Raw genomic sequence first — 18,340 nt, 5'->3', positions numbered from 1 at the left:
AGAAAACTGGACAATGAATAAGGAAGACCAAAGAGGAATTATGCCTTTAATATGGTGTTAGCAAAGAATATCAAATATACCATGGACTGCCAGAAGAACAAACAAATCTGTCTTGGAAGAAGTACAGCTAGAATGCTCCTTAGAAGTGAGGGTGGTGAGACTTCATCTCAAGTATTTTGGACATATTATCAGGAGGGACCAGTCCCTGGAAAAGGACATCAAGCTTGGTAAAGCAAAGGGTCAGTGAAAAAGAGGAAGGCCCTCAATGAGATGGACCGACACAATGTCTGCAACAATGGGCTCAAACAGCAACGACTGTGAGGACAGCACAGGACCGGGCAGTGTTTCATTCTGTTGTACATAGGGCCTCTATGAGTCGTAACTGACTTGACAGCACCTAACAGCAACAATGAAGTGTTTTATTCTATTTACAAACGTAATAAAATTTAACAGCTGCTCTAAGGGGGCTTTTACCACTTAATTTAATTACCTTAAAGATTTTAAGTGACTTTAACAAACTTAATATAGTTGATTTTCTTTCCCCAGTAATTCAAGTATGTAGTAAAAGTATATTTCTTATAAGTCTAGTAAATTAAACTTATTCTTGTATTCTTTTCAATATAAATTCATAAGTCTGAATCAGTTACTCGATTATAAATTTTAAGCTGGAATCATAAAACTCATTTTTTTATATTCTAGTATGCTAAAATTATCACAAACACTGTATCAACAATATATCCAAATTTTTATTAAACTTATGAATTTTAATAATCCTAAAATATTAATAAAATTTATAACAATATTATTTTATGCTTAATTCTAATTTTCCCAGAACTGAAAGACATTTCCCCGCATAAGAAAATAAGGCATTCCAAACCAGGGTGAGAGTCCCAGTGCCCTGAGGACGAATCCCTATTACAGTGATAGTCTTGAAAACCATGATTTTAATGATTGCGTCTCAGGCTGTCACACGCAGGCACCAGAATTCAGCTTGTCCATCCCGCTGGTTGCTCCACTTTTTTCACTGTGAAGAGCTGACTGCAACAACACTGTGGACACACTACTTTTCTGAATATGTGCTTAAGGTACCGATACCAGTACCGGCTGCTGTCCAGTCGATCCTGACTCCTGGCAACCCCGTGTCTGTCCGAGTAGAGCTGTGCTCCACAGGGTTTTCAGTGGCTGATTTTTCAGAAGTAGATCGCCAGTCCTTTCTTTGGAGTGGCCTCTGAGTGGACTCCAGCCTTTGGGTGAGCAGCTGAGAGTGCTAACCATTTGCACCACGCAGGGACCCCTTTCCTTAAAGATGCTGTTGCCGTGCCCTATAGCGACCCTAGAGACTCTACAAGACAGAGTAGAACTGCCCCAGAGGGTTTCCAAGGAGCAGCTGGTGGATTCGAATCGCTGACCTTGTGGTTAGCAGCCAAGCTTTTAACCACTGCACCATCAGGGCTCCTTTCCTTAAGATAGGTGCTGTTTTTTAGGATTCTTGATGGGTGTTTTCATTTGCCTTCCCAAGAGCTTGCCGCCGGTTTGCACTCCCTGGAATACTGTGTGGTCATGGCCGTCTCATACCCTCGCCAGCCCTGAGCGCAATCTTTATTATTATTATCGCCCCTGCCCATCCGAATGCATGCAGGTGGAGCCTCGTTAACTTGTGTTTACTTCGTGGCAGGTCCGGTGGAGCGGGTTTTGGGTGTTCCTTGTCCACCGAGCTTCCAGTGTACCCTTCACCTCTCGGGCCAACAGGCGGCTGCGGGCGGGCCGGGCGCGCTGCCTGGAGGCCGGTCCCGGGCGGGGCCGCCGCAATCGGGGACGCCCCGCCAGGAGGCGCTGCCACCTCCAGGGCCCCCGCCCCGTCCGGGCTGGGGCGGCGGCGGGCGCGGGAGGCGGCGGGGAGCAGAGGTCGGAGTCGCCCGCGCGGACTCGGCCCGAGGCGCCGCGGCACCATGGCGGTGGGCGCCCGGCTCCGGAGCACGGCGGCCAGCAGCCTCCAGCGCCGCGGGCGCCGGGGGCGAGGGCGGCCGGGGGGCGACGAGGACACGGCCGCCATCCTGGAGCACCTGGAGTGCGGGGACGAGGACGCGGAGGCGGCGGCGAGCGGCGCGGGCGGCCCCGGGGCGCGGGGCGCGCGGAGGGTGCACCTGGCCCTGCTCCCCGAGCGCCACGAGCCGCTGGCCGAGCCGGCGCCCGCCGACAAGCCCAAGCGGAGGTACCGGCAGAAGCTGAAGAAGTACGGCCAGGTAGGGCTCCGGGGGCGTCCGGGGGGCCCGCTGGCGGGGGCGTGGGCCCGACCATCTCCCTCTGCGGGGCTGCTCTGCGCCGCGCCCCCAGCAAGCCCCCGCACCCTGGCGGCGTTCGTTTCCAGGGCTCCTCAAACTCTTCAGTCTGGGAACTGGCAAGTGAGGCAAGAAGCAAGTTGCCGTAAAGATATAAACTAAATCAGGGGTTTTGCGGGCTCCCACTCTACCTCCCGCTCCGCTGTTGGCAGGTTAGTGACACTTTCCAGGTGTGCTTACCGAGGTGGTCCTTATCCCAAAAGTGTCTTAAAAACCAAAGCCAAACCCACTGCCATCGAGTCGATTCCGACTCATAGCGACCCTATAGCGACAGAGTAGAACTGCCCCATAGGGTTTCCCAGGCTGTAAATCTTTCCGGAAGCAGACTGCCGCATCTTTCTCTCCAAGAGTGAGCTGATGGGTTGGAACCGCCTAACTTTCGTTTAGCAGCCGAGTGCTTAACCACTGCACCCCCAGGGCTCCTATAAGTGTGCCTTCCCATTATCCTACAGAGTAGGCGGGACGGGAATCAGTGTCCCTATTGAACCGAGGCTTTAGCACGGTTAGATGACCCCATTTGAAAGTAGGGGTTGCAACCCACCTTCTCTGTTTCTTGCCAGCATCCTTTCCAGGACATTGCACTGGCTGAGGATTGTTTGAGATATTTCCCTAAATATTTTCAAGATCATTTTCAGGACCTGAGAGCTCAACAAATGCATAAGCACGCGTTTGTGCAGTCTACATTCCTCCCAGCCAGCTGTCTGTGTCCTCTGGGGCCTGGAAACACTGTCATTTGCCTTGGAGCGGGGAGAGATAATAGGATAAAATGGCAGTTTTCTCATCAGAGATCACAACACACTCCCAGGTGCCTCTCTCTAGAAACACTTCAAGCAGCCACCTTTGCTCCCGGTGGCTGGGCAGGGTCACCCAAAAGAGAAATCACAAAACTCGTAGTGTCCTGGCCAAGGGCCATGGGCCCCACCTAATTTATTGTCCAGCCATCTGTGTCCTCCAGGGGCCTCTTACCATGCCTGAAGCCAGCCAGTCCCCGAACTGGAAGCTTAGTTTTATCATCCTCTTTAAAGGTATGTCAGCAGCTTTAGTCATAAACCAACAGCCTGGGGAAACATAATAAAAGCTATGGAGTTGGGATTCCCAAGCTTATGGTTGTGTTAGGACTAATCACTTCTCTTCCAGGTCCCAGCTGACCACAAAGAAGCCATCGTTTGCCTCTTGACTGGTGAACTGATAACATGGAAATCTTGGCTCAGGGGCTGGCACTGGAGAAGTTTTTTGGGTGCTCGCTATGTGCCAGGCATGGTGCTTATTGGCTGCTGGCAAGTCGATTCTGACTTATGGTGACGTCCTGAGTTAAGGAGTAGAACTCGATAGGGTTTTCTTGGCTGTAATCTTTACAGGGAGCCCTGGTGGCACAGAGGTTAAGAACTTGGCTGCTAACCAAAAGGTCAGCAGTTCAAATCCACCGGCTGTTCCTTGGAAACCCTATAGGGCAGTTCTACTCTGTCCCATAGAGTCACTGTCTATGAGTTGGAATTGACTCAGTGGCAGTGGGTTTGGTTTTTTGTCTATTTGTTTTAATCTTTACAGAAGCAGATCACCAGTCCTTTTTCCCGAGGTATCACTGGGTGGGTTCAAACTGCCAACCTTTAGGTTAGCAGTGGAGCGCAAACAATTTGTACCACCTAGGGAGCACTAGAAATACAAAAATGAATACAATGCATTCCTGCCCTAGAGGAGTCCCCAGCCTCCGAGGGAGAAAGACAGATGTGGCCACGCTGACATGGTGGGGCCCCAGCATGGAGCCACAGGGCACTGAACTGCTCAAGGAGAGTTTCACATCAACAGTGACGTGAAAACTGGGTGCTGAAGGATGAGTTAAGGGATGGAGAAGGGGTAGCATCTGAAGCAGAGGAACAGCACAAGCAGAAGTGTGTGTGTGTGCAAGCAAGAGACTCTAGTCTCTATAGACCCAGGAGGGCATGTGAAAGGACACAGTCCCGCTAGGGTTAGACGTGCCTTTCCTGCCCTTTGAAAGGGTGGCTTTAGCATCCACTTCCTCGGAGGTGGATGAGAGGGTAACCAAGCTCCATCATGGAGGGAGGAATATCTGACCCTTCTTTGCTGAAAACCCACAAGAAGAGCCAAGGCTGGGCTAGAAATGTGGGGAGGTGAGTCCCTGGGTGGTGCAAATGATTAATGAACTCGACTGTTTACTGAAAGGTTGGCGGTTCAGGTGTACCCAGAGGGGCTTTGGAAGAAAGGCCAGGTGATCTACTTCTAAAAAAAAAACAGCCTTTGAAAACCCTATGAAGCACAGTTCTACTCTGACACGCGTGAGGCTGCCATGAGTTGGAATCGAGTGGATGGCAACTGGTTACATGGTTAGTCAACGGGTAAAACCGAATCATACTTGAGCCCAGTGGAATATGGAGTGAACTGCAAACAACTGCACATTGTTAAGGAATGGCTTTTCCTTTGAGGAAGAGTGATTAAATTTCCTTTTCATCTGGTAGCTTTTCAAATCCTTCACCCAAGCCCCTTCCTGATCCTGTTTAAAGAAAGGTATTTGGCCTTTGTGAAATGTAAACAAGCGGAAGAAGCCCTTAGGGGAAGGATGGGCTCACACTGCCCCTTGCACCCGATGGCCCCAACCAGGAACCCCCAGTGCTGAACTGGCCCAGTCCTCTGGAAGGGCGAGGCAGCTCTGAGCTGTGTGCCTGGGACTCTTGCTAGTCAGTGTCCCCAGCTGATTTTTAAGTAATGACATTAACATTCACTTGTATGGTGCATTTATTGTTGTTAAAGTGCCATTCCCTGGGAACAGGGAAGGGGAAGGAAACGTTCATTAGTTGTGCTCTTTCAGGGTTCCAAGTACCTTATATGCAATTTCTCTGAATCCCCTCAACAACTTTGGAAACCTGTTATTATCCCCGTTTTACTGCAAAAGAAATGAGTTTATGGAAGTTAAGCCATTTATTCAAGGCCACCCAGCTAGGATCAAGAAGGAAATCCAAGAACCAGAGAAGGAACCGGACTACAGGACTAACTGCTTTTGTGGACCATTACCTCCTCTACCTTGAGACCAGAAGAACTAGATGGTACCCGGCTTCCACTACTAAACATTATCAAGTGGGACACGATAGATGGATCCTGATAGAAAAGGTGAAAACTGTGAAACAGAACTTCATATTCTTAAAGAATCCAGACTTACTGGACCCATTGAGACTGGAGGAATCTCTGACACTGTTGCCATGAGATACTCCTTAAACCTTGAAGCAAAACTATTTCCTGAAGTCACCTTTTAACTAAATAGCAGGTTAGCTCAAAAAGTAAAGAATGTCGCCCTTGAGTGCTGTTGTTGTTAGGTGCCATGGAGTCTCCTAGCGACCTTATGTACGACAAAACGAAACGCTGCCCAGTCCTGCTCCATCCTCACAGTCGTTGCTGTGTTTGAGCTCATCGTTACAGCTTCTGTGTCAGTCCATCTCGTTGAGGGTCTTCCTCTGTTTCACTGACCCTCTACTTTACCAAGCGTGATGTCCTCCTCCAGGGGACTGATCCTTCCTAACAACCCAAAGTATGTGAGACAAAGTCTTGCCATCCTTGCCTCTAAGGAGCGTTCCAGTTGTACTTCTTCTGAGACAGATTTGTTTGTTCTTTTGGCAGTCCATGGTATATTCACCAGGTTTTGCCAACACCATAATTCAAAGGCATCAATTCTTCTTCGGTCTTCCTTATTCATTGTCCAGCTTTCACCTGCATATGAGGCGACTGAAAACACCATGGCTCGGGTCAGGCACACCTTAGTCCTTAGAGTGACATCTTTAACACTTTAAAGAGATCTTTTGAGTACTACACTTTAAAAAAAATTATCTGTATGAGACCAAATGGACAACAGTTACTTTAAAGCAGAGATGAAAAGTTGGGGGACATTGAGAATAAGTTAATGGAAGGGAAACAGCTAGAACAGAAATACTAATAAGAATGTCGACACAATGTGAAGAATGTAACCAATGTCACTGAACGCTATGTGTAGAAATTGTTGAATAGGAGTGTGTTTTACTCTGCATATTTTCACCAAAAATACAATAAAATATTTAAAATTTAAAAAAGACCACCCAGATAGAGAGCAGCAGAGCTAGCCCTTGGGGAACCTCATCTGGACCTGCCAAGGCAGAAGCAGTTGGCGTGAGGGAGGAAAAAGTGATCCCCCAAACTTAGCTTAAATAAGCAGTCCCCTTTCCCAGATACCTGAGAGCCACAGTGAGAGCTGGGGGGAAGAAGGACTTATTCTTGGAGAATTCTGGAAGCCAGAAGTCTAAAATCCATTTCATTAGGTTAAACTCAAGGTTGGAAGGGTTGGTTCCGTATGGAGACCCCAGAGGAGAAGCAATTTCTTGCACTTTGCAGTTCCCAGAGGCCACCTGCATCCCTATCTCGTGCCCCTCTTCCTCCATCTTTACAGCCAGCAGCATAGTGTCTTCAAATCTCTCTCTCTGTGTCCCTCTGTCATATCACCTTCTACCTGACTCTGGCTCCTCCTTGTTACGGTTGTTGTTAGTTGCTGTCGAGTGGATTCTGACTCATGGCGACCCCATATGTGTCAGAGTAGAACTGCTCCACAGGGTTTTCAAGGCTGTGACCTCAGAAGTAGGTCACCAGGCCTGTCTTCCAAGCCCCTCTTGGACTGGAACGGCCAACCTGTAGGCTGGTAGTTGAGCACCCTAACAGTCTGGGCAACCGACTCCTTCCACATCCCTCTTATAGAGACTCTTTTGATTAGATTGGACCCACCTGGATAATTCAGGCTACCATCGCCTTCTCAAGATCCTTAAATTAATCACATCTGCAAATTTTCCGTTTTCGTATAAGGTAACATAGTCGTAGGTTCTGGGGATTAGGATGTGGACATCTTGGGGAGCCACTGTTCGGTCTACCAGACGAGCCATGTCACTATACCCCATTGCCCCCTGAGAGATCGTATGGGTTGAAAGCTCTACTCAGATCAAAGAATCCAAAATCTCCCTCGAATGCCTGTGTAACCGTCCTTGATAGTTTTTTACATTCCTTTGTATCGCGTTCCTCAAATCTGTGTTTGACACTGTTCTAGTTAATGAGCTATTTTAGTAGCTTTTTTTTCTAAATTGCAAAGATAAAATGACACGTGGTTTTTGAAAAAAATAACAGGTTGAGGAAAATGCGTGTACAAGTACCAAAAAAGCCATGTTGAGTGCAGGCAATCCGTGATTGTGGAGGCATCGTTTATAAAGGATCTCTCTTGCTCCCAGAAAACAGTTTTTTGTTGTTGTTTCAAAAATATAAGTTCTCACAATGATTCCTGTCACAGATTTATAGAAATGCATCTCTTAGCAGCAACATCAACCCACACGCGTGCACACATGCACCCATACAAACACACATGTGCGTATGTGTGCGCACACGTATGCATATTCCCTGATGGCTCACCCAGTAGCGGTTGGGTCAATGCCTGGAGAAGCAGAGTCTAGAGAAGACGGCAATGTTATCTGCTTCTCCCAGAGCTCCACATTTAGCCTGAGAGGTTCCAAAGAAGCTTCAGGCTCTTTCTAGGTGCTGGGGATACCAGCTGAACCACTCGCTGTAGAGTTAATTCCAACGCATGGCATCTCCATGTGTATCAGAGGGGAACTGTGCTCTGTATGGTTTTCAGTGGCTGATTTTTCGGAAGTAGATCACTAGACCTTCCTTCCGAGGTGCTTCTGGGTAGACTTGAACCTCACGCCTTTTGGTTAACACTCAAGCACTTAACCATTTGTTCCACCAAGGGACTCCATTGGTGACACAGAAATGAGCAAAACAAACTCCTCTCCCCCATTCTATTTCCATGAGGGACTCTGTAATTTAAACTACAGAAAGCTTAAGTAAACCAGAAATTATAAGAAATTATACTCTTAAGAAACTTTCCTGAACAGGTTGTGAAGTATCTTGGATATATTACCACAATAAACCTAAATTACTATGTAATAAGGAGAAGTAAATATTATTTTATGTTAGTAATACCTGACAGTTTTTGGCATTTATACCACTACCTATACTTTGTGCCAGGTGCCATCGTAAGTACTTTCGTTGCATAAAATCATTTAATCCTTTTAATAAGCCAATGAGGTGATTGCTAAATATTCCCATTTTATAGGTGAGGAAACTGAGGTCAAGGAAAGCTAAGTAAGCGATGGAGCTAGAATTCAAGCCCAGGCCATGAGCAATTAATGACGAGTTTGCGTACTGCCTTCAATACAGAAGGGAAGTACAATATGTGGTCAAGGGCATGGGTTCTGAGACGCTGAGCTTGAACTTCAGCTCTGCCTCTTTCCAGCTATACAACCTTGGATAAATGTAACTCCCTGTGTTTTCTTCTTGTTGAAACCTGACAGCCAAAGGCCACCAGGAATGCACTGGTAGCCAGTCAAAGGAGAATGCTTGCCCAAGGAACCCCGAGGCATCTCAAAACGTGGGGATCTCAAGTAGGGAGTTGAATATTTGAGTCTGAGTTTGTAAAAATGGCATAGGGACGGTGTCTGACCTCCTCTAACTTCACAAGGGGGAAGGAGAATCACGATCAATAGCCCAAGGCTGATTCCCATGAGGCGGAGGTCAGACATGCCTCTTCTCTCCACCACCTTCAGCAATTCCGACACCAGCCGTCCCACCCATGGCACTCTCTACCTCTGTACTGGGTTGCATAATTCATTGCAATGGCTGCAATGAACTCACAGACAATACTCATGATTTTGGGGTTTATTAGGGAAGTAACAGGTTACAATTCAGGCTCAGGAACACTCAGCATCTTCCCAGAGTGCCACGTGCACTCCTTTCCCTGGCCCTTTGGCCTCTGCCCTGCTCAGGCAAGTGTTACAAAGCTCTTTTAGCTCTGCCTATCAGTTCCCCGAGGCACCCTACTCTGCCAGCAAGGCTCCTAACCAAAGGCACTCAGCTTTCTTGCTCCATGGGCCAGGAAGCCCGCCGTGCCAACTCCTGCCATCATTTCTCCACCACTGCTTCTCTACCAATGTTCCAGGAGCTTCTCAGGGCAGGGATCCTGGGTCCAAAGGATGCATTCTCTACTCCTGGCTGTTCTTCCTTGGTGGTGGTAGGATCCTCTCTTTCCCGCCTCTGGAGAGGAGAAAGTCAAAGCCAAGGTCAGAGAGGGTATGACAGCAAGTGTGAAAGGAATGACACTGGGGGAGAAAACCATTTTCTCTATTGGAACACAAGGCAAGGTGGGAGAAGTCAGGGGCAGGGGCAGGCAGATTTGTGGGCTTTGTTATGGGAAGATGAATGAGTTCTCTGAGGACCGCTGAATTATTCAGTGAAAAACAAAGGCATGGAGGCTATGAGGTTTGTGATTGTGTTCAGGAATGTTGAGAGAAACTGGTCCACCTAGTTATTGGAGTTGGGAAGGTCAAAGAGCTGAGACAAGGTGGTTGTGAGTGTGAGCGTGTGTGTTGAGAGTGAGAAGGCTTACAGAGAATAAAAAGTCACCTGGGAGAAAGGGAAAGTGAGCCTACTAGAGACAGAGGGTAGGTTTGCCAGGTATTGTTAGAAGTCAAAGTAAGGTTTGTGATTGTGTTCATGAATTTTGAGGGAAGCTGATCCATTTGGTTATTGGAGTTGGAAAGGTCAAAGAGCTGAGACTAGGCGTGTGAGGCAAAGTCCAGGTCATCTACATGGGCATGACATCGTTGAGCGTGATGACATCAGTTGGGGTGGGGAAAGCAAGACCAGGAGGTAATAGCACAATACATGTTAGTCAATGGGGGTGGTCTTCATTCCTGTTGGAGATGATTTTGAACCCCTTGTATGCCCCCTGTCCAGCAGCAGGCCTGGTAGAGAAAGAGGAAGAGTGGAGACCAAGAAAGCACGGCCCTGTCCTTACCAGTAAGGAGTCTGTAACTGTATTGGAGACACAAGACTTCTACAGATGCAGCAATTAGAGAACAAAGGGGAACTTAAAAGGGACAAGTGTGTGGGTCAGTCAGGGATATATGTAGCAAGCCGGCCTTTCAGAGAAGAGATTGAAGGAAACCTTGGCCCAGCCTCCAGGTGATCCAATAACTTTTAGCTGGAACAGGGAAGAGGATTGTGCTTTTATAAAAAGAAAGACGGCTTTGGTTTTAGAACTAGCAGCTTCACCACTGGTTCTGAGAGGTTCTCTGAAGGATCTGTGTCTTAGTTTTCTAGTGCTGCTGTGACAGAAATACCACAAGTGGATGGCTTTAACAGAAATTTTATTCTCTCACAGTCTAGGCGGTTAGGAGTCTGAATTCAGGGTACCAGCTCCAGGGGAAAGTTTTCTGTCTCTGTCAGTTCTGGGGAAGGTCTTTGTCATCAATCTTCCCCTGGACTAGGAGCTTCTCAGTGCAAGGACTCCAGGTCCGAAGAATGCGATCCGTTCCTGGCTCTTCTTGCTTGGTGGTAATGAGGTCTTTTTTTCTCTCTCTCTCTGCTGGCTTCTCTCCTTTATATCTCAAAAGAGATTGACTCAAGATACAACCTCATCTTATAGATTGAGTACTGCCTCATTAACATAACTGCCTCTTATCCTGCCTCATTAACATCATACTCAAAACATCCCAGTGCCATTAACAACTTAAAGGTTAGAATTTACAATACGTAGGATATTGTATATCCCACCTGAATTTAGAGACCATCTGAAGAATAGATTTGACGCATTGAACACTAGTAACCGAAGACCAGACGAGCTGTGGAATGACATCAAGGACATCATCCATGAAGAAAGCAAAAGGTCACTGAAAAGACAAGAAAGAAAGAAAAGACCGAGGTGGATGTCAGAGGAGACTCTGAAACTTGCTCTTGAGCGTCGAGCAGCTAAAGCAAAAGGAAGAATTGATGAAGTAAAAGAACTGAACAGATTTCAAAGAGTGGCTTGAGAAGACAAAATAAAGTATTATAATGACATGTGCAAAGAGCTGGAGATGGAAAACCAAAAGGGAAGAACACACTCGGCATTTCTCAAGCTGAAAGAACTGAAGAAAAAATTCAAACCTCGAATTGCAATAGTGAAGGATTCCCTGGGGAAAATATTAGACGACGCAGGAAGCATCAAAAGAAGATGGAAGGAATACACAGAGTCATTATACCAAAAAGAATTAGTCGATATTCAACCATTTCAAGAGCTGGCATATGACCAGGAATCGATGGTACTGAAGGAAGAAGTCCAAGCTGCTCTGAAGGCATTGGGGAAAAACAAGGCTCCAGGAATTGGTGGAATATCAATTGAGATGTTTCAACAAACAGATGCATTGCTGGAGGTGCTCACTCGTCTATACCAAGAAATTTGGAAGACAGCTTCCTGGCCAACTGACTGGAAGAGATCCATATTTATGCCTATTCCCAAGAAAGATGATCCAACCGAATGTGGAAATTATAGAACAGTATCATTAATATCACACACAAGCAAAATTTTGCTGAAGATCATTCAAAAGCGGCTGCAGCAGTATATCAACAGGCAACTGCCAGAAATTCAGGCTGGTTTCAGAAGAGGACGTGGAACCAGGGATGTCATTGCTGATGTCAGATGGATCCTGGCTGAAAGCAGAGAATACCAGAAGAATGTTTACCTATGTTTTATTGACTATGCAAAGGCATTCGACTGTGTGGATCATAACAAAGTATGGATAACATTGTGAAGAATGGGAATTCCAGAACACTTAATTGTGCTCGTGAGGAACCTGTACATAGATCAAGAGGCAGTTGTTTAGACAGAACAAGGGGATACTGACTGGTTTAAAGTCAGGAAAGGTGTGTGTCAGGGTTGTATTCTTTCACCATACCTATTTAATCTGTATACTGAGCAAATAATCGGAGAAGCTAGACTATATGAAGGACAGGGCATCAGGATTGGAGGAAGATTCATTAACAACCCGCATTATGCAGCTGACACAACCTTGCTTGCTGAAAGTGAAGACAACTTGAAGCACTTACTGATGAAGATCAAAGACTACAGCCTTCAGTATGGATTGCACCTCAACACAAAGAAAACAAAAATCCTCACAACTGGACCAATGAGCAACATCATGATAAACGGAGAAAAGATTGAAGTTGTCAAGGATTTCATTTTACTTGGATCCACAATCAACAGCCATGGAAGCAGCAGTCAAGAAATCAAAAGACGCATTGCATTGGATAAATCTGCTGCAAAGGACCTCTTCAAAGTGTTGAAGAGCAAAGATGTCACCCTGAAGACTAAGGTGCGCCTGACCCAAGCCATGGTATTTTCAATCGCATCATATGCATGTGAAAGCTGGACAATGAATAAGGAAGACAGAAGAAGAGTTGACGCCTTTGAGTTGTGCTGTTGGCGAAGAATATTGAATATACCACGGACTGCCAAAAGAACGAACACATCTGTCTTGGAAGAAGTACAACCAGAATGCTCCTTAGAGGCAAGGATGGCGAGACTGCGTCTTACATACTTCGGACGTGTTGTCATGAGGGATCAGTCCCTGGAGAAGGACATCATGCTTGGCAGAGGACTGGGTCAGCAGAAAAGAGGAAGACCCTCAATGAGGTGGATTGACACAGTGGCTGCAACAAAGGGCTCAAGCATAACAACAATTGTGAGGATGGCACAGGACTGGGCAGTGTTTCATTCTGTTGTGCACAGGGTCACTATGAGTCAGAACCGAGTTGACGGCACCTAACAACAACAACAGGATAATCACATCAGATCACAAAATGATGGACAACCGCGCATTACTGGGAATCGTGGCCTAGCCAAGTTGACACACATTTTGGCGGGGGGGGACACAGTTCGCTCCATAACAATCTGGAAATATGCTGTGCTTGACAGCACTTTGCAAGGTGATGATGTGTGTTCTGAGAGCTCCCACCCCATCCTCTACCTGCATGTCCTTTTGCTAAGAGTGGCCATGGGCACCAGAGATGTGGAAACACGGTAGTTTGCTCGTTCCCCCTTGGAGAATGAGGCATCCTGACTCTATGTATATGGTCATCGTAAATGAGGAATTAAAAAGTTGCCCAACTAACCTTTGCTTTTTCTCTTCTCCCCTTAAAAATAGAATGTCGGGAAGGTCATCACCAAAGGATGCCGCTACCTGGTCATCGGCCTGCAGGGATTTGCCGCGGCCTACTCCTCCCCGTTTGGAGTAGCCACCAGCGTGGTGTCCCTTGTCCGCTAGTGGGAGCTGCTGGGGCAGGTGCCACAAGAATGAATGGAAGGCTCTGCTCTAGGAACCCGGCGAATCTAAGAACATTTTAGACTTGAACCCACAAAATACTTGGGAGGAAAAAAAACAAGCTTTTCTTAGTTGAATTGGATGAGTGTTGAGACAAAGTCATCCCTGCCCCGTCTGCTGAGCTTTTCACGTCTCTCGGACCCAGGTGGACCAGATGGCCAGTCCACCGAGGGTCAGGCCATGGTTAGCGTTGAGATTGGCATTAGTCTGCTAAAGCCTGGCCCTTCCCGTGAGGATGGAAGAAGTGGGGTGGAGGAAAATGTTAGACAAATGACAACCCTGTGGGTGGGCCCGTGGAGTGGTGATTATGAGGGAAAAGGGGGACTTGGTCTATTCTGGACACAGGTTGTGGGTGACAGGGAACACACAGTCCTTGGCTGCCATTGTCTGAGGACAGCAAAGAAGCAGTTTGTTTCTGAAGTCATTTTCCCTCATCTCCTCCCCTGAACCCCACCCCTGTGCCACCAGGAGCTTAGTGACAGGCTTGAGAAGAAGGAAGGAAGACAAAAATCCCAGTGAAGGCTATGATGCTTTGAAAACAGTCATGACTGTTTCAAGTAGATGAAGGCATGTCATTTTCACCCGTCTCTGACATGCAGTGCAGCCAGCATCGAGGGCAGGAGTGACAGCGCGTTCATATGCCTGCTGGGGGGCTGGTCCCAGTTGTCGGAGGGCCTGCTCCTGAAGGCTGTTGTGCCCAGCCCAGCTCATGTGTTTGAGGCTGGACAGACTTCTGCACTGGCAGAGGCCATGGCCTCCTGACTCTGCCTGCTTGGCAATGTCAATCCACTCCTGACGGATGCTCAATGCCTCCCGTAGGCCACACCGACTTGGGGTAGTTTGTGTTGGGGCAAAGGGGATGAGATAGAGAGAGCAAGACACAATGCCTGCAAATGAAAGTGTGTGAGTTACAGAAGGAACCAGGAAGTGGGAGACAGGTGATAAGGAAGTAGACCTAAGCTAAGAAGGACGTTGGATAGAGAAGTAAAGTACAGGAACCAGGTCTTGATTATCAGCCGTGGCAATTCTTAGGTGGCCTGGGCCTTTGGCTCTAGACAGGGCCCAGAGGTGGCCGGGTGGCCAGAGGTGTCATGGCTGGTTTTCAGAAGGCCTCTGAGGCCCATGGGCTCCCGTTGACTGTCTTTGTAACCTCCTTTCCTCTTCTACACTGCCCAGTTTGACCACATCTCACCTGGAGTCACAGGACGGGAGTGGGCCCTGGGTCTGACACCCACGGAGGATGATCTGTGGACTGCCGTTGACCATTGGACAGAAAGATGAAGGAATGAGGAGTCCTTACCAGGACCCTCTGTAAATCCCCACCATTGGCTAGCTGTTGTGACTTTGTTTCCAGAATAACCAAAAATCCAAAGTGGTGGTTGCTGACCAATCTGCAGGTTAGGTGGCAACACCTACCTATTGTCCCAGGAGGTTTCCCAGGGCGTGCAAGGGGGGCCTTAAGTCTCATGTGTTACAGGTCTGGTGTCTTGGGAGGTGGAGAAGTGTGACGACAGACAGACAGAAAAAGGAATGGGTGGGGGAGAAACCTGCCGCAGCTAGGCTCAGCTTCACTTTCTGGAGACTCCTGTTGAAGATGAACTTGGACCCAACTCCTGCAGCATTAATATTTGTGAGGAAAAGAGAAAACAAATTGTCTTGTTTTAGCCCAAATGATGAAAGTTGATAATGGCACATTTTCACACATATAAGGTAATTATAGCTAACCTGCCAACACCAGGAGTTGGGGAAAAGAAGAGATGTAAGTGGAAGAAAAAGCACAGCATAGTCCGTGAGAAGGACAGCCAGGCCATGGGAAGCCTGCTGGTCGCAGGAAATGAACCAGTTAAACCAGCTGCCGTGGAGTTGACGCCAACTCACGTGGTGACCCCATGCGTATCAGAGTAGAGCTGTGCACTGTAGCGTTTTCAATGGCTGATTTTTCAGAAGCAGGTTGCCGGGACTTTCTTCCAAGATGCCTCTGGGTGAACGTGAACCTCCAGCCTTATAGGTAGCACCTGAGTGCTTTAGCCATTTGCACCACCCAGGGACTCACCTGTGCTGTGTTTGGACACCTGTGAACCAGTGGAGCAGAAGAGCACCAAAGAAGCTCACCAAGTCTTCCTGGGGAAATGGAAGTATGACCAAGAAGGGATGAGAGCTGGGAGGGTTTTCCTTGCCGGGGAGTCTGTCCAACAAAGACTCCCCTCCAGCTGGAGAAACTGCAGAGCCAAGCACAATTGGCCCCCAAATTCTTAAATTCCAGTTAAAAATTAATCCAGAAATTCCAAAAGTCCAAACTTCCTAGGGAGTGTCCTGGGAGTCAGGTTCACGAGTACAGAAGATTAACGGCTCTAGGCTGTCGCTGAGCTTGAGTCCTTCCCCAGTGACAGGGCACCATGCCTTTCCCTCAGTTCTCTGAGCTCATGGCTTTCAACTCCAGGCGCTGAGTTGCAGACCATCTTTTCTTTCTCTTTCTTATTAGTATTTGTTTAACATCAGGGCTGATACCTACTGAGGGTTGAGCCTGAGTGCTCTCCCTTCACATGATCGACCTTGAAGCTTTTGTGTTTCTTTTTCTTGCCCTTATTCTGTAAATAAAACCCCCAATTTGTTTGATGTGTCCATGTGTGAAGGTTTCTCCCCCCTCACTTTCTAACCTTACCTCAGGGAGACTCCTGGAGGCTCCATCCAAGGCTGAGAACGTCACCCAGTAGGTATTCGCAGGCCAGAGCCATCTCCCTGGGGAACAACAGGGGAGCCCAACACTGCTCCCTGAGGCCAGAGGGAAGCCCCAACTAGCTTGGTAACTGCATCTTGGGTGTTAATAGAGGGGCAGTTCTCTAGGAACTTGGCAGAGCAGGCTTGGATGGCAGGAGCCTCAGATCAGGTGTTTGTTATAAATGAAGATTTCCAGAACCTCTGATTTGGATTTAGATGTATGCCTTGCGGCCAAGCTGCATTTTCTACACACATCCAAGACGATTCTGATGCAGCTGCTCTTTCTTTGGATGAGGCTGAGAAATGCTGGCTTCCCAGGTGCCTGCTGCAGATAGCGCCTGCCCTCAGGCTCCAAGGTGAGCGCCTGGGGTCTGACCCAAGCAGAGAAGCACTGGGCAAGGGGAGGGAATCGGGCCTGCAAGTTGCCAGGTCCAGGCTGGGCATGTGTAAATGTCTACTCACTGACTCTCAGAAGTGATGTCATAGGTCCTGGTGATGGGGACAGGCATTGGGGCTGATGCCTCCCAACCTGCTGTTAGCCTTAGAGTGAAGCAGAATCCAGCAGCCTCTAAGTCTCCAGCTGCCATGGAGTCACCCGTGCGGTCCCTCTGCCCGGCACCTGCGCCTTGTCATAAAAGACCCAACTGTGTCTGTGACCATGCAGCACCCGGCAGCAGGACTTGAACTTGGACCTCCCAACTTCAGCTCTCCCTCCTCCTGCACCCTCCAGCAGTCCTCAGTAGGGTGTGGTTGTGGGACTGGATCACTGTCCTTGCAGTTTGAGGTTTAGGCAGCTGCTGTCATGGGTTGTACCCATGATGTCTGTCTTAGGGTGGGTTCAGTGAAGGGTATGTGTATATATAAACCAACCAAACCCATTGCTGTTGAGTTGATTCCGACTCATAGCGACCCTACGGGACAGAGTAGAACTGCCCCATAGGGTTTCCAAGGCTGTAATCTTTATGCAAGCAGACTGCCACATCTTTCTCCCGCTATATGTATCGAGAGAGAGAGATTTATCTCAAGGAAATGGCTTATGCAGTAGTAGAGGCTGACAAGTCCTAAGTCCATGGGTCAGGCATCAGGCTGGAGGCTTTTCCCAACTCAGCAGAAGCTGAGGAACCCAAGATCGGCAGGTCAGACGGCAGGCTGCTGGCTTATGGGCTGTGGGGGCTGACGAATCCCAAGATCAGTGAGTAAGCTGCTAGCTCAAGTCCCAAGAACTGGAGTTCAGATGATGACCAGCCAGATGCAGAACCCAGAGTGATAGCCTTGCTGGACCATCCATTTATACACTGGGAGGCAGGTCACACCCCCAAGGAAATTCCTTTCAGCTGATTGGTTGCTCACAGCAGATCTCATCACAGACTTCATTACGTCATCACATAACTGCCAAACCACATCATAATTGCCAAACCCCTGAGAATCATGGCTCTGCCAGGTTGACACACAACCTTGACCGTCACAATGTCTTTTTCCAGTTGCCTGACTCTAGGATTACAGGTGAACTGAACTGAACTTTGTGATGTCATCATTCCCCAAGTAATGTTTTAAACACTTTATAGATCACCCTGGAAGCTTGATGTATTTACGCATACACACACACGTGTGCGCGTTGTTGTTGTTAGCCGCTGTGAGTCACCCTGCCTTATGGCAGCCACACACACAACGGAGCAAAACACTGCCCAGTCCTGTGCCACCCCCATCATCAGTCGCAGATTGGACTGTTATGGCCCATAGGGTTTTCACTGGCTAACTTTCAGAAATGGATCACCAGGCCTTTCTTCCTAAGCCGTCTCAGTCTGGAAACTTCGCTGAAACCTGTTCAGCATCACAGCAACACGCAAGCCTCCACTGACAGACGGGCGGTGGCTGTGCCTGAGGTACACTGGCTGGAAGTCGAACCTGGGTCTCCTGCATGGAAGGCGAGAGTTCCACCACTGACCCACCGCTCGCCCCATGCATGTATACACATACAGACGTATGCAGACATGCACGGACATATTATACTCAAAGGGAAGGAAAAATAATCACCGCCCTCAGCATCCCCGTGACGGCTGCATTCAG

At 48.1% G+C, this 18,340-nt stretch overlaps 1 protein-coding gene across 1 annotated transcript; it reads left to right on the top strand.

Annotated features, from left to right (window-relative positions):
- The first annotated feature begins 1,879 nt into the window (after nucleotides 1-1,879).
- C25H1orf115 (chromosome 25 C1orf115 homolog) lies at nucleotides 1,880-16,019 on the top strand. The gene is made up of 2 exons (XM_003419882.2): nucleotides 1,880-2,243; nucleotides 13,379-16,019. The coding sequence occupies exons 1-2, from the start codon at nucleotides 1,950-1,952 to the stop codon at nucleotides 13,496-13,498; spliced, it is 414 nt and encodes a 137-aa protein (XP_003419930.2). The 5' UTR covers nucleotides 1,880-1,949; the 3' UTR covers nucleotides 13,499-16,019.
- Nucleotides 16,020-18,340: the final 2,321 nt, after the last annotated feature.

This window comes from Loxodonta africana, chromosome 25 (assembly GCF_030014295.1).
Source record: "Loxodonta africana isolate mLoxAfr1 chromosome 25, mLoxAfr1.hap2, whole genome shotgun sequence".
NCBI lineage: Eukaryota > Metazoa > Chordata > Mammalia > Proboscidea > Elephantidae > Loxodonta > Loxodonta africana.
The sequence above is the reverse complement of the archived record's forward strand: the minus strand, read 5'-3'. Positions and strand labels throughout refer to the sequence as shown.

Excerpts from the sequence above, each read along its gene's own strand:
- C25H1orf115 (XM_003419882.2), top strand. The coding sequence starts at position 1,950 with ATGGCGGTGGGCGCCCGGCTCCGGAGCACGGCGGCCAGCAGCCTCCAG. Across the intron at positions 2,244-13,378 it reads AGCTGAAGAAGTACGGCCAG|AATGTCGGGAAGGTCATCAC; the intron begins GTAGGGCTCCGG and ends CCTTAAAAATAG.